This window comes from Babylonia areolata, chromosome 13 (genome assembly GCF_041734735.1).
Source record: "Babylonia areolata isolate BAREFJ2019XMU chromosome 13, ASM4173473v1, whole genome shotgun sequence".
Lineage (NCBI taxonomy): Eukaryota > Metazoa > Mollusca > Gastropoda > Neogastropoda > Buccinidae > Babylonia > Babylonia areolata.
Window position 1 is genome coordinate 12,159,898 of NC_134888.1, and position 14,765 is coordinate 12,174,662.

The window sequence follows — 14,765 nt, forward strand, 5'->3', positions numbered from 1 at the left end:
GCAGTGTCTATTTCTAATGCTTTTGATCTCGCCTGACCTGTTAATGACAAAGTAACTGCCAATGCTTGCTTCTTCCATTTCATTTCAGTTAATAGTTTCCAAACATCTATTTCCTTCTTCCAAGTTTCATACACAGTCTCCGGCCCCAGGCACGGAGGGGATTTATAACTGTTCACTATTGTTATGGTAGATTGTTCTAAAATGCGACTTCTTTCATGTTCTGATTTGACCTTCTACCAAGAAGAAAAATGTTGACTTAATAATGATTACATTACTATAACCAAAAATGTCCACACTGAAACTTTGACTTCAAAGTGATGACTATCACTAAAAATGTCCACACAAGAAATGTCTATAGGTCTATTCTGGGTACCTTGCAGAGCACGGGTTTTAGTTCTGAGGTTTGTTCGCAGCCACTGTCTTTTGATTATCTCTAACTTTTCCCTTTGCTTGACAGATGCTACTTCTCTAGGTTTCTTTGATTGAACAAATACTAAAAACACATTGTTTCTTCTGTCAGACTTCAGACTTAGCCTTACATGTTCCATCCAAAGTACGAATCCATTGTGGCACACTTTCTGCTTCACTACGGATACTGGTGAAAACTCAACTGTCAGTGAAACTCCATTACTAAAACATCGGCGTCAGAAAACTTCCATAGTTCTTAACACTCTGCTACCATGAAAATCTGGTGGACTACTATGTCCTGTGAACTGTTCACTTTAAAACAAATTGCTACTTTGACTTGGTCAACTACTGACACTAGACTACAACACCATGTTGTTCGAACACATTGTTTACAACCGCCATCATCATTTGCTATGTCTCTGTGGTTCTCTCCCTTAGTTTACCACTTCAGTATATACTTCCGGTATCAACATTGTAGTCGACAGTCAATAATAATTAACAGTGCGCTCAGCATTTTAACATCATTTAGTTCGTGTGATTTTAGACGATAATGTATAATGCAAGTGTCAGACTTAGTTACAGTTTTTTTTTCTTTTAGAAAATAGGTATGGGCTGTGTTCTCTTGTTTGTTGAGTCAGTTGTTGTTATGTAATGTTGTCTGTTTACTTGGCATCGATGATATGACTTCATGTTTAGACTTATAATATACAGCAATCTGTTGGCAAAATGCAGTGTACTTAAAAGTGTTTGCTTCTGAATTATGTTTTGCAGGATCCGTCTTTTTGGCACCTCCTTCAGCCCAGAATCTGTTTCTCTGACTTCGGCAAGACGTGCCAGAAACTATCGTTCACGTACCATGAAGGAGAAGCTGCTGCGTGAAGGCATCATTGACCCTGTGGATGACCCAGAGGGTCCGGGGGCAGGTGTGGTGAACCACCCAGCTGCCTACTCCATGTCCTCCCTGCCAGCTTCGGCCTCCTTTTCTGGGGTCTCTGGCATTCACATCACCCCTGTCACTCAACCCAACCAGAAATATGAGGTGGAATGATGCGCCCTCTCTGGAGCCCCTGGAGTGACATCCCTTTGGAGAGACCATGAAGTGTTCATTGGAGAATGATGTTTTCAGCCTGCTCACATATTTTTCTCCTCTGCTATTTTTGGACATTCTTTTACTTTTGTGCTTGATTGTCCTGGTTTACACAAGAAAGAATGAAAAAAATCATATCGCTCAAGATGTGTGCACAGGTGATGGATAAAACTATGTCTGTGATATACTGATACTTATGATCCAACGATTCTGAACATATCTCTGTCTGCATGCTGAGTTTGTGCTCATGGCTGGTTTATGTTTGTGTTGGGATTTTTTTTTTTTCAGGAGTGTCATTGTCAGTGTCCCTCATGTCCTAAGATCAGCATAAAAAAGTGCTACATAGTTACCTGTATTTGTAAACAAAGCACTTTATTCTTACTTCCAGAGCCTTTTTCAGGTGTATTGACTGGTGTTTGGGTTACTGCCTCATGTCACAGTATGTCATGCTTGTCAACAGATTGACAGCAGTTCATCCAACCTTCATCTGCTTTAGCAGAGCATTTGAAACAAGAAATCAAACTTACGATCATTTAAAACTGAAATTGGCTTCAATGAAGAAGACTTAATGAATGATCATAGTTTGCTGCTAAATGCTTTAAAACATATTTCATTGTTGTAACAGTGGTAAAGAGACCTATTCTGGTGATAGAAATAATAATAAGGATTGTGGTGAGATGCTCTTACATAGATTGAAATTAGAATTACAGCAAAGTTCGATGTTAGTTTGATCAAATCATGAGATGTCAGACTGAAAGTTGAAGCAAAGAGTGATGAAAATAACTGTGACAGAGACAATACAGTGGTTCTTAATGATTATAGAAGTGATTTAATTATATAAATGCAGTTCCATTCAGTAAAAATAATAATAATATCAATAGCATTATAACAGATGAAGTTGAATTGCTTGTGTGCTTTCCATCATATTCGTCTGTGTGGATTTTTGTTGTTGTTGCTAAATTTGGACATATTCTGCTGACAGTTTTTTCCTTTGCTGCCCCATCAAGTGCACCATTTCATTGGCATTTTTCCATTGCCACTTCCTGTGATACACAGGCACAGGTTCGCCTGCAGCTGTTTCTGCACCAGATGTCCACAGAGAATGTTAGGTCACACACAAGAGCACAGCTGCTGAGTTACTTTAGTGGTGTTTAGTAGTTCTTGCAGGACACCACCTTCCAACCCCCTGCTGACCACAATAATTGCTTAGTTGCTGAGCCAGTCTGAGTGAGCATCCCCTCCAGAGTGGAGACCACCATAATGTTCCTTTAATGATAGTTGTTTTTCATTAAGTGGATTGTGTCATTAGAAAGATATTTTTCTGTATGATGCAAAATGCTCTTTCTAATGATGCAAAACATTAGTGCTGAATATGTAAAGACATCCACCCTGTTTCCAAGCCACATGCCATCAGGTTGTTTGTGCGTTGGGTGATAATCCACTTGGCATAGCTACACTGACATAGAGCTAACTCGTTCTGTACTGCCTGATGACTTCCTTCATTATATTCTCTGTACTGGCTGTTTGTATAGGTTACAAGAAAAAAATCTATTAAAAAAAAAAGAATGTAAGCACATACAGCTGTGAAATTTTGTGGTAATATAAAAAGTAGAATAACACATGGCAAAGTTTCAAAGCACTCACAATATTGACTGATTTATCATATTTTGTAAAGAAATCCTTGTTTTTCACAACTCATATAAAGGGGTGTATTTTCTCGTACAACAGAAAATTCACAAATGTTGTCTTTGTAATATAGACACTTCCTAATTGTATCAATGGAATGGGCGAATGTGAATGCACAGTGGGTATCCACTGTAGAATCAGTATCAAAGTCACCTGGACACATACAAACTGATATACACACACACTCAATCGCACACACACACACACACACACACAGGCTGTACCGGCTGTTAGCATAGAGTACTAAAAATGTTGGAAGAAAGAGAAGTCTTGGTGCCAGTTTTGCATGAGAAACTCCTGAAACTGTTCCTCATTCAAGTCTTGGCCTTCAGCGACATCAGCAACAGCAACAGGTTCGTCTGCTGCTGAGTCACTGTCTCTGAAACTAATGACCAGATGAATGAGGTTGGAATTTTGTATGCACTGTGGTATAATGCCTATGATATATTGTCTCTTTCTCTTGGTCTTCTTGCGTTTTGTTGATGGTATGGGTCTGTGGAAAAAGTGTTGTACATTCAGTTATCTCTGCACAGTCTACACACTCTCAGTCACTGCACCTGACCTAGGCACTGCAGGGGGACTAAAAGCCTTTGAGATGAATAAAACAGCAGTGTCCACCACTTTGTCTTTGCCTATATTGTCTCTCATTGAATAAGAAAACAGCTGCGACATTGTCTTGTGATGAGCTGTTTATTTGCTACAGTTCTTTTAAATGTGAGTGATGTTTGCTTTATGTTGGGTTTTTCTGCATGATAGATGTGACCAAATGTCAAAATGTTGAGGGAAAGTGGGTGAGGCATAGTTTAGCGAACTGTGTCATTATCTTGTGGACAGGTTATCACTGTTCACAAAGACTATGAATATCAGAAAAGTGAATGGATTAAAGTGTGTACATGTTTGATTACAGGATTTTGAGAATGGTGGGTGTTTTAGCATGTCAAAAAAGTGGAAGGACAACAATTATGAGGATGTGAATATCTGTCATATCTGGATTGTGAGAGTTGCTTCTGGTGATTTCAGGAGGTTTAGGTAGAATGTATGTATGGCAGAGTGTAAAGGATACTGTTCTTGAATTGGACTTGTAGCCACAAGCTCAGTTGCTTTGTGCTATATTTATGACAAAATATGTTTCTTTTGCTTTATAATTTATTACAGATAAACGGAATAAGGTATTGCTGTTTATTTCCCTGAGTGCTACATGATTTGAGAACTTTCCTGTTCTCATCAGTGTGCCTTCACACTCCCCAACAACCTCCCTTCCCACTTCTGGTCATCCACCACCACCCCGTCCCAGCTGATTATCTTCCTTTTTGCACCCCAGTTGAGAATATATCTTTGTCCTCTCCAGTTGATAATGTATCTTTGTTCTCTCCAGTTGATAATGTTTCTATGTGCAAAATGAAGAAATAGTAACGTTACTGAGGTGTGACCCCACCCCTTCCTGCATTCATTGGCTGCAACTCCCACATTCATCCGCATGTATAGATTGGACTTTATATGTATCACCATTTTTTACCGAGCTGTTAAGGCAGCCATACTCCATTTTCAGAAATGTACATACTGGGTATGTTGTTTTTTTTCTTTTCCATAACCCACCATATGGAATGCAATATTTTCTGCATGCATACTTGATCTTTTGCATGTGTATACACTTAAAGGGAATAGAAGCATGTGTAGGTCTGCACATATGTTGACTTGGGAAATCAGGAAAAATTTCTATCCTTGACCCTTTTCGCTTGGTTGTGCCTACAGCCAGCCATTCCTCAGGTGTCTGCAGACCACAGCTAACCATTCTGGTCAGCCATATGGACGGTTGTTTTCCATTATGTACTGACCTTATGGATGTGGATTTAGTGGACTGAAACTATATGGGAGAACTGCGAATAAAACTCTTTAACCAATTCAATGCCAGGGAACACTCTTTAACCAATTCAATGCCAGGGAACACTCTTTAACCAATTCAATGCCAGGGAACACTCTTTAACCAATTCAATGCCAGGGAACACTCTTTAACCAATTCAATGCCAGGGAACACTCTTTAACCAATTCAATGCCAGGGAACACTCTTTAACCAATTCAATGCCAGGGAACACTCTTTAACCAATTCAATGCCAGGGAACACTCTTTAACCAATTCAATGCCAGGGAATTTTGTTAAGAAAAAAGAAAAAAAGTGCTCTCCCCTTGCCAGGGATTTTTGAGGAATCAGGGGTAATATAATTTTTTTTTTAAATTATAGTAAAAAAAAAAACCTATATGAGATACAGAAGCAAAGTAAATATTTTTGTGGTGGAAAATGAATAAGGATTCTAAATCTAAACTGTTTTCCCATTTATTTTGATTGTAGATAACTATTCAGGCATTTCAAAGTGATGATAATAATTTTTGTGCATCAAAACAAAATCTGTTTCCACCTCCATAGAATGATATCCAAATAGAAAACAAACAAAATATAACTGGAAATAGCATGCTTATTGTCAGAGTACACCTTAGGAAGAAAATAAAACAGGTTATATGTTTATGATAACAATCAAAATGCTTGTAGACTTGTAAGTGAATAACTATCCCAACAATGAAAAACGAGATTCTGTCAAGGTAAAAAGTCAATCATATTCTTAGAAACTGAGCCGTCATGCTTTTTTCTTTTTTTTTAACCAAAGAGCGTTCCCCCTTTAGAGGGGAAAGTTTTTTGATGATACTTACTCCCTCCTGGTTGCAATTGAGCCGATAAAGTGTCTGCTTCTGCTATGCATAAGTTTTGCCTGCTCTGTCGGTCAGCTGATCAGTAACAAACAGCATGAAAAATTAAAACAACACGTGCTTCCCGTCCATTGTCAGTCAGCCCTGGGTTTCAGGGAAATTGTGGATTACTGGCTGTTGTCCAGTTCCTGCTACATGAACACTGTGAAAGACAGTTCACTGACATCACGATCACACCTCTTTCCAATGCCCTCTGTCTGGTCTTCGACCACTACACTCTCTCTGTCCTCCTCTTCTCAAATTATGTGAATGGACTGGACAAAGTGTCAAACATTGCTGTCAGTTTTGACATTGCCATTGTCATCACCTTCGAGTTCAGACCAATCATCAGACAAGAGAGATGCATCTCTCATTATTATTACCATGAATAATAATCTGCACAGCCTGCAAAGTTGTGTAAATCCATTCACTGAGACCACCATCTGTGCTGGACAAAGATTCTGATGCCCTTTTCGCATATTACTGAAACCCACTTTTCAGAAGTGCTCAACACTCAGCAAAACATTATTGAGAAGAAAGGGGTCCTCCACCTAACATATGCTCATTTAATTTGTACTTTTATAATGCAGACACATTAAACCAACCATTCAGTCTCTCTGTTCATTGAACCACACTCCAATGAAGTAGGAATCAGAATAGATGCAGGACATGAGTGGTATCTTCCAGGCACAATGGCAACATTTTGGGTAGGATGTCAGCTGATGTCTTTTGGGCACTGAACAGATTAATGGCAGATTACTTCCCCCGGAAACTGACTGATTATGAAAGTTATGGAAAAAACAACAACCAAGAAACAAGAGAGGCATGGCCTTCAAGACTCACGTGTGATACACACTTTTAAAAAGATAAATGAAAATATGAATAAAGTTGGTTTTTTTTTGGTTTTTTTTTTAAATCGTTAAAATGTGTTCTGTATTTGATATAATTGCTTTGTGTAAAAAAATTTTTTATTAAAGATATGAAAGCAGATTAGAACCTAGCATGTTCGGATGATAGCTAATAATCTTACCCACAGTGCTAATCTGGATATACAAAAATTGGTATCTAAACATGTTTTTTTTAATCGTGATAATTTGGTTGCTGTATTCAAATTGATAACGCCTTTTAAATCATGCTGTTTTGGTATATTTCGGGCATTTAAGAAAGTAAAGAAGACATTGCCATCACCTCAAGCACACTGCAATTTATTTACTTTCTCCACATCTGCCAAGCTCTTGTTCAACAGGCTCATCCGGCAGAAACTTGGCCTACAACAGGGTCCATTTAGTTTAGATAATGTTTTTTCTTTATGTTTTTTATATATTTTTTATCTCAGTTATTTAAGAAAATATTTCAATTTGGCGGTAAAGATGATGTTGCCATCACCTGAGGCACACTGCAGCATGTTGGCTGTTTTATCAAGATCTGCACAGACCAGTCCAGACAAGGCTGACCGAAACTCAGTGAAACATGAAACGTTCAATTCAAATTTTCTTTTATGTTCATTCTAGTCAATTCAGCATCCATTTTAGAATATTCATATGCAGAAGACACACTGATGGTGTAGTTAGTGTCACAGTATGTGTTCTTTCCAGAATTTGTATTTCTTTTCTTTTAAATGCAAACAAGATAAACACTGTCATGTCATCATCTTACCAAACATAGCCTGTGTTCTGGAAAATAGGAAGCAGTTTTATGGTGCTTTTGGAATCGGATTGAGCCTCAACAAAATAAACCGTTAATCATCTGGAAAAAACTACTAAATTTGGAAGACTTACAACCTATTATTGGTTTGACTGTGAAGATTTTTTTCCTACTATGTTTAATCCAACTTTGGTATTGGTGGACAGTATTTCCAGAGAAAATGGCGATGTTAAAGTTTACCATGGACATGCATACAGACAGACAGACAAACACACACACACACACAGATAGACAGCCGAACACCACGTTATGGACTCACTGTGTTTACACAAGTGAGCTAAAAATCATTTTAAAAGAATGGAAAGACACAGACCTTTGATTTTTTCTAATCATGTGTATGAATGATTAATTAAGCAAAAACAGTGAAATACATCATTTACCTGATAATTTGTTGGTACAGAATACAGTGGAGAAAAATCCATATTCTGTGAGTGATGTGAAAATACAGATGAGACAAACCCAATCAACACAGTTTTCATGCCAGCTAATTTTGTAAATGGAAATCACCTCCGTCTATGATTATATACATTCCCTCCAGGACCCTTCAATCCTCTGCTGACACCAGGCTCTTTCACCTTCCTACTGTAACACAAAAACAGCATGGACAGCAAGCTTTTTCTTCTCAGCAGCTAAGCTCTGGAAATCTCTGCCATACTCTCTATGATGCAGTCAGTCCCTTGAATCTTTCAGGCCAGTCCTGAAAACATATCTCTTTACCCATTACTAAGATTAACCTATCCCCTCAGTACCATTTAAGAACATGCTGTTTCCATCCAGATAGTTACTTGATTGTGATGTGTGTGCATGAGGTGGAAGAGAGGGAGCATGAGTGCGGTCAGTGTTGTGTGTGCGTGTGTCAGAGTGTGTATGTGTGTATATGTTTGTGTGTGCATATGTGTGTGTGTGTGCTTATGCGTGTGTGTGCATGCGTGCGTGTATGTGTGTGTGTGATATTTTGTTACTTGTTATTTGTTTTTGCATTATACATCCTACTACATTATTGTTTATTTGGTATTACTTTTTGCAGATATTGTAAAGCACTGAGTTGGAAGTTGCTAAATAAATGTACATTATTATTATATGAAAGTAACAGTTCTTGTTGTTTGGTGATTTCTTTCGCTATGGGTGCCTGATGAAATGCCAGGCAATGCCTTGCTGCCATGTGTGTGGTAAACAGAGCTGGTGTGTTGATGTGAAGCAAGCTTTCTGCTTGCAAGCCGATGACTCTCTAAGCTTAATTAAGCCTCTAAGCCTGACTCCAGTTAGAATGCAGGAGCAGCATGTAACAGTTAGTTTTATACAAGTGGTTCTGTCACCAGCAGAGAAAATCCAAAATCTTTGACCACGTATGTGGTCATTAGTGAACGAGCATTGTACAAGGTAGGACGAGATATGCAGTCGTTAATAAAGAAAGAGTTCAGAAAAATCTGTCCTCAGAGTTGGTTAAGACGTTATCAATCACATATGCTGAGTGGAAAATGACAACCCTGTTGTTGGTGACAAAACAGATTTTTTTTATAGGAAGTATTAAACATCATATTATAACATGTTATTATAAAGTCAGAGCAGAATGTTTTTAACTTAATTAGATAAAGTCAGAGGAAAATGTTCTAACTTAATTGGATACTGAAAAGATAATTAGAGCAAAATGTTTTAACTGAATTGGATGCTGAAAAGATAATTAGAGCAAAATGTTTTAACTGAATTGGATGCTGAAAAGATAATTAGAGCAAAATGTTTTAACTGAATTGGATACTGATAAGATAATTAGAGCAAAATGTTTTAACTGTATTGGATAATGAAAAGATAATAAAGTTAGAGCAAAATGTTTTAACTGTATTGGATAATGAAAAGATAATTAAGTCAGAGCAAAATGTTTTAACTGAAATGGATACTGAAAAGATAATTAAGTCAGAGCAAAATGTTTTAACTGAATTGGATGCTGAAAAGATAATTAAGTCAGAGCAAAATGTTTTAACTGAATTGGATACTGAAAAGATAATTAAGTCAGAGCAAAATGTTTTAACTGAAATGGATACTGAAAAGTAAAGAGAGAACAGAGAGCCAATCTTTGGCACACTGCTTAATGCATTCCAGCAAGCTTGGTGGCCTGCATTGCTCCAGGCATGAAGGGAATTGCCTTCTGCATCGGTGAAAGCCATGCACTGCCAGAAATAACATTTGGATTTTTTTTATATACTCTACATGTCTCAGCATAGGATAAAACAGTTTGGTTCCCCTTTCCACAGTTTGATCATTCATAGAAATAAAGACAGTGACTGGTGACATGTGGGTGTTAACAACAAATGGGTTCAGTGCAAAATATACTTCACACTGGCTGGGAATATATCGGGTAGTTTTTAGCTTCATTTACTGTTAATGTGTATGTTCTGTAGCCATGCATGGGTGTTCTGTTCAGAATATGTTCTACCTGATCAGTGAATTGAGTGACACAAGGGGTGATGAAGTACACACAATCACACAGAATCATTAAGTCATAGTGATGACAAGCACTTGCCAAAGTTCCATTGTGTTTTCACAACAAATGTGTTCACACCATTCTAATGATCAGAGAAACCTTTTTTTTTGTCCGGAATAGCAAAACAAATTAAAAATCTAGGGTAAGTTTATTTCCAGAATACAGTAAACCTCCAGGTACTGATACCAGGATGGAAACATTAAACCTGGACAGTGGGAGTGAAGGCCCAGTGCTGTAATCATATTAAACCCTGGACAGTGGGAGTGAAGGCCCAGTGCTGTAATCATATTAAACCCTGGACAGTGAGAGTGAAGGCCCAGTGCTGTAATCATATTAAACCCTGGACAGTGGGATTGAAGGCCCAGTGCTGTAATCATATTAAACCCTGGACCATGGGATTGCAAGCCCAGTGCTGTGATCATATTAAACCCTAGTTCGAAGTTTGTTGAACACACTGATTAGCAATGAGTGAGCCATAAACGTCAGATAAGCAATGTTTAGATATTTTCTGATTGTATGTTATAGAGTGTCAGTAAAAGCAACAGATAAACTAAAAAAAGTAAATGAAAAATAGAAAATGAATGCGTCTCCATACCTTAAGAATTATAATCCAAGCGTCTGGTATTTACACAAACTCTCTTTCTCTCATACTCATTTTCATATATGCATGCGCCCCACCCCCCACCACTTCCCACCTTTCCCCTCCCACACACACACAGTCCGCCACAGAGCTATACTCAAACTCCTGCACTGCTTTTTCCCCTATGCTTGCTACATCTAGCTCAACAACTACCCCTCCCCTCTCCCCTCTCTGCAAATAGTCACCCTTGCCTTTCATCAGGTGGTCCATCTGACAAGAGTTTGTCACAGCTAGCATTGAACTTATATTCATAAATGATTTCTAAAGTTTCAGCAACACCTTGGTTGACAGAATCTCAAAGTCTTTTTTTTTCTTTAAAAAAACAAACAAACAACAACAACAAGAAGCAGCTGTTTCATGTCACTTTGGTTGTGATTGTCATCTACCATTATCTGACATTCTGAGAGGGGTACTACAGGTAACATTCTGGAATGACCATAGAGGGGTACTACAGGTAACATTCTGGAATGACCATAGAGGGGTACTACAGGTAACATTCTGGAATGACCATAGAGGGGTACTACAGGTAACATTCTGGAATGACCATAGAGGGGTACTACAGGTAACATTCTGGAATGACCATAGAGGGGTACTACAGGTAACATTCTGGAATGACCATACAAGTCTGATTAGGGTTTGCTTCTCATGAATGATAAAAGCCGACAATAAAGCTTACCGATTGGTGCGTATAATCTAAAATAGAAAGTAATTTTCTGGGATTGTATTAATTTTGGCTGTCACCAATGAAAGAATATTGAAAATTTCCTTTTTTGTCTGTGTCTGTGTCTGTGTGTGTTCATGCATACTCTTGCATATCTGTGGTTCATGAGTAAAGCTACCTCAGTTAAAATGTTGAAATAATTGATTGTAATTATGTTTTAGTCCAATTTATAAAGGAGCTTATTCATACGTATTACATGGATTGCTGATTTAGATTTAAGATTTTAACACCCAACTTTCACTCGGTAAGAGAAGTAGAGTGTGTACACATGTGCATGTGTGTGTGTAAAAATAAGTGAGAGATTCCCTTTGGTGAGATTCACTCTCGAGTTGTGCAAAAGGTGCATCTCTTTTTAAAGAACTGCACTGCTATAACTCACTGCCTTTTTCTGTCTCAGGTCTCCCCTAAAAGTGTTTTTTAAGTCTGACCAACAGCATACAGTTCCATTCTCTTGTAAAACTCTGAACCTGCATCTGTTTCCTTCATGGGTGTATGTGTGTGTGTGTGTGTGTGTGTGTGCAGCATGCATATGCTTGGGTGTGTGTGGGCGCGCATGCTTATTCCTTTATGTAATTTTTAGGAAGGTGAGTTTAAATCTGACATGCATGTGAACAAGTGAAGCTGTCTAGGATGTCAGAAAGTGCTATATAAATAATGTACGTTGGTATCAATGAAAATAATTTAGTTTTTTTAATGACATTGAATAAATATCATGAGTCAAATGTCTACCCATCCTATCCTCTTAAGTCGTTTTTTTGTTTTTGTTTTTTTTTGGTTTTGTTTTTTTTTTGTTTTGTTTTGTTGGTTTTTTTGGCTGATTTCATCGGCAACAATAGCTTGGTTGCTGAGTGGGGTCCCTTTTGCAGTTGCTTTTGTTACGTCCTTTTTTTTTAACCCATGCTTGCCTATATGTAGATGTGTATGTGGTCAGAACAGGAAAAACAAACCTTGCTGATTTCAACACCAGTGTGTAGCAGAGAGGTGTGTGCGCATGTTGCTGCTTTCTCTTTCATTGGTCTTTTAGAAGCACTATTCTCACTTTGCTCATCCCAGTCTTTCAAGCACAGCCACACCCATGCTCATTCCTTTCCCCACCCAGCACCAGCACTTTGAAGAGAGCTGACAGTTGGTGTTCACTTCTATCTGTTCACATGGTCACATTCAGTACATGTGTTGACAGTTGGTGTTCACTTCTATCTGTTCACATGGTCACATTCAGTACACATGTTGACAGTTGGTGTTCACTGCTATCTGTTCACACGGTCACATTCAGTACACGTGTTGACAGTTGGTGTTCACTGCTATCTGTTCACATGGTCACATTCAGTACATGTGTTGACAGTTGGTGTTCACTGCTATCTGTTCACATGGTCACATTCAGTACACGTGTTGACAGTTGGTGTTCACTGCTATCTGTTCACATGGTCACATTCAGTACACGTGTTGACAGTTAGTGTTCACTGCTATCTGTTCACATGGTCACATTCAGTACACGTGTTGACAGTTAGTGTTCACTGCTATCTGTTCACATGGTCACATTCAGTACACATGTTGACAGTTGGTGTTCACTGCTATCTGTTCACATGGTCACATTCAGTACACGTGTTGACAGTTAGTGTTCACTGCTATCTGTTCACATGGTCACATTCAGTACACATGTTGACAGTTGGTGTTCACTGCTATCTGTTCACATGGTCACATTCAGTACACGTGTTGACAGTTAGTGTTCACTGCTATCTGTTCACATGGTCACATTCAGTACACATGTTGACAGTTAGTGTTCACTGCTATCTGTTCACATGGTCACATTCAGTACACATGTTGACAGTTGGTGGGAATTTTTCTGATCTCCCAGGTCAACATTTGTGCAGACTTGGCAGTGCCTGAATCTGCTTCATGTGTATACGCATGCAGAAGATCAAATGCACACGTTAAAGATCCTGTAATCCATGTCAGTGTTTGGTAGCTTATGCAAACAAAAACATACCCAGTATGCACACCCCTGAAAATGGAGAATGGCTGCCTACATGGCGGGGAAAATAAGTAAAACAGTCATGCACGTAAAATGTTACATGTCTGTGTGAGTGAGTGTGTGTGACTGACTGAAACATCATTGAATGACACAGGAAATGACTGATGAGTGCCAAATGGTAGCTGTCATTCAGCTGTACCGAGGTAGGCAGCCTGTTGTACAAATGACTTGTTAAGTGCTTAGAGCCTGGTTTGCGACCAAGGACAGGCGCTATATAAGTATTTGTGTCATCATCATCATATTGATGAAAAAATTGAAAATGAGATTACTTTAAAAGCAGCGCATAAGAACCCATGAAAAAAAATTTTAGACTTGCGTATTTTAACAAAATGAGTCCGTTGTTTCTGCATGTATGTTTCTGTGTGTCCATGGTAAACTTGAACATTGTCATTTTTTGGCAAAAGCAAGTGGTATAGTAACCACACTTGATGTGATGGTGGGTGTGAATAAGACCTTTTCCTATCACCCTCTTTGTGATGATAGGCTAAGCAGGATGAGACATTAACTGACAAAACAGAAAAAAAGCTTGATAGAGTTCATGCCTTCCAATCAGTTTTCATTGGACTTGGTTTTGAAAGGCTGTGATGACAGCATGATCCCCACTGAAATTTAAGGTCAAGGGTATAGGTCACAACTTGCATACAAAACAGGTGGTTGTGGGTACAAAAGCTATAAGACCACAGGCACCAACAACTTGACCTTACGGGCTCATTGCCGATAGGTCGTTAAACTCAACTCTACAGTACAAAAGAGATTGGGTCTTGCATAGAATCTTCATCAAACCTGGTGCAGTGGTTAGTCACATGTTGTTGTTTTTTAAGAGAAGGTTAGAGGTATATATATATATATATATTATATATATAAAGGGGGGGGGGGGTGTCATGGTTACAACAGATGGTACACTTTCCAGTACCCTTTTTTTTTCTTCCAAAATTGCTGTGTTGATTTGAGTGGGAATCACACAAAAGTCTTGAAAGTCTGGCCTTTCTTGCTCTGTGTCATAAAGTGACTGATGACACTGTGATAACATGATGTGTTTATTCAGTTTAATTTGGGAGAAGGTGTATCATTTTACCTGGAGTTATCTACACAGAGAGTGAGAGACTTGAAGATATAAAAATATGTATGTGTGTGTAGATGAGTGAGGGAGAAAGGTAGGAAGGATGAGGCATGGGCATGCTCTTTGACATACAATAAAGGTGATCATACAGTGGTGTATGAAATATTTGGATGTCAATACATATCAGATTGGTGATTTAAAATGTTCATT

General features: G+C 38.4%; 1 protein-coding gene across 2 annotated transcripts in view; it reads left to right on the forward strand.

Moving 5' to 3' along the window:
- The window catches only part of LOC143289061 (glycerophosphodiester phosphodiesterase domain-containing protein 5-like), an 89,028-nt gene extending 80,315 nt beyond the window's left edge, over positions 1–8,713 (forward strand). For both annotated transcript variants that reach the window (XM_076597879.1, XM_076597880.1), the window contains one exon: positions 1,180–8,713. In XM_076597879.1, the coding sequence (XP_076453994.1) occupies positions 1,180–1,456 (277 nt within the window). In that variant the 3' untranslated portion in view covers positions 1,457–8,713. The remainder of the gene's footprint in view (positions 1–1,179) is intronic.
- The last annotated feature ends 6,052 nt before the right edge of the window (positions 8,714–14,765 follow it).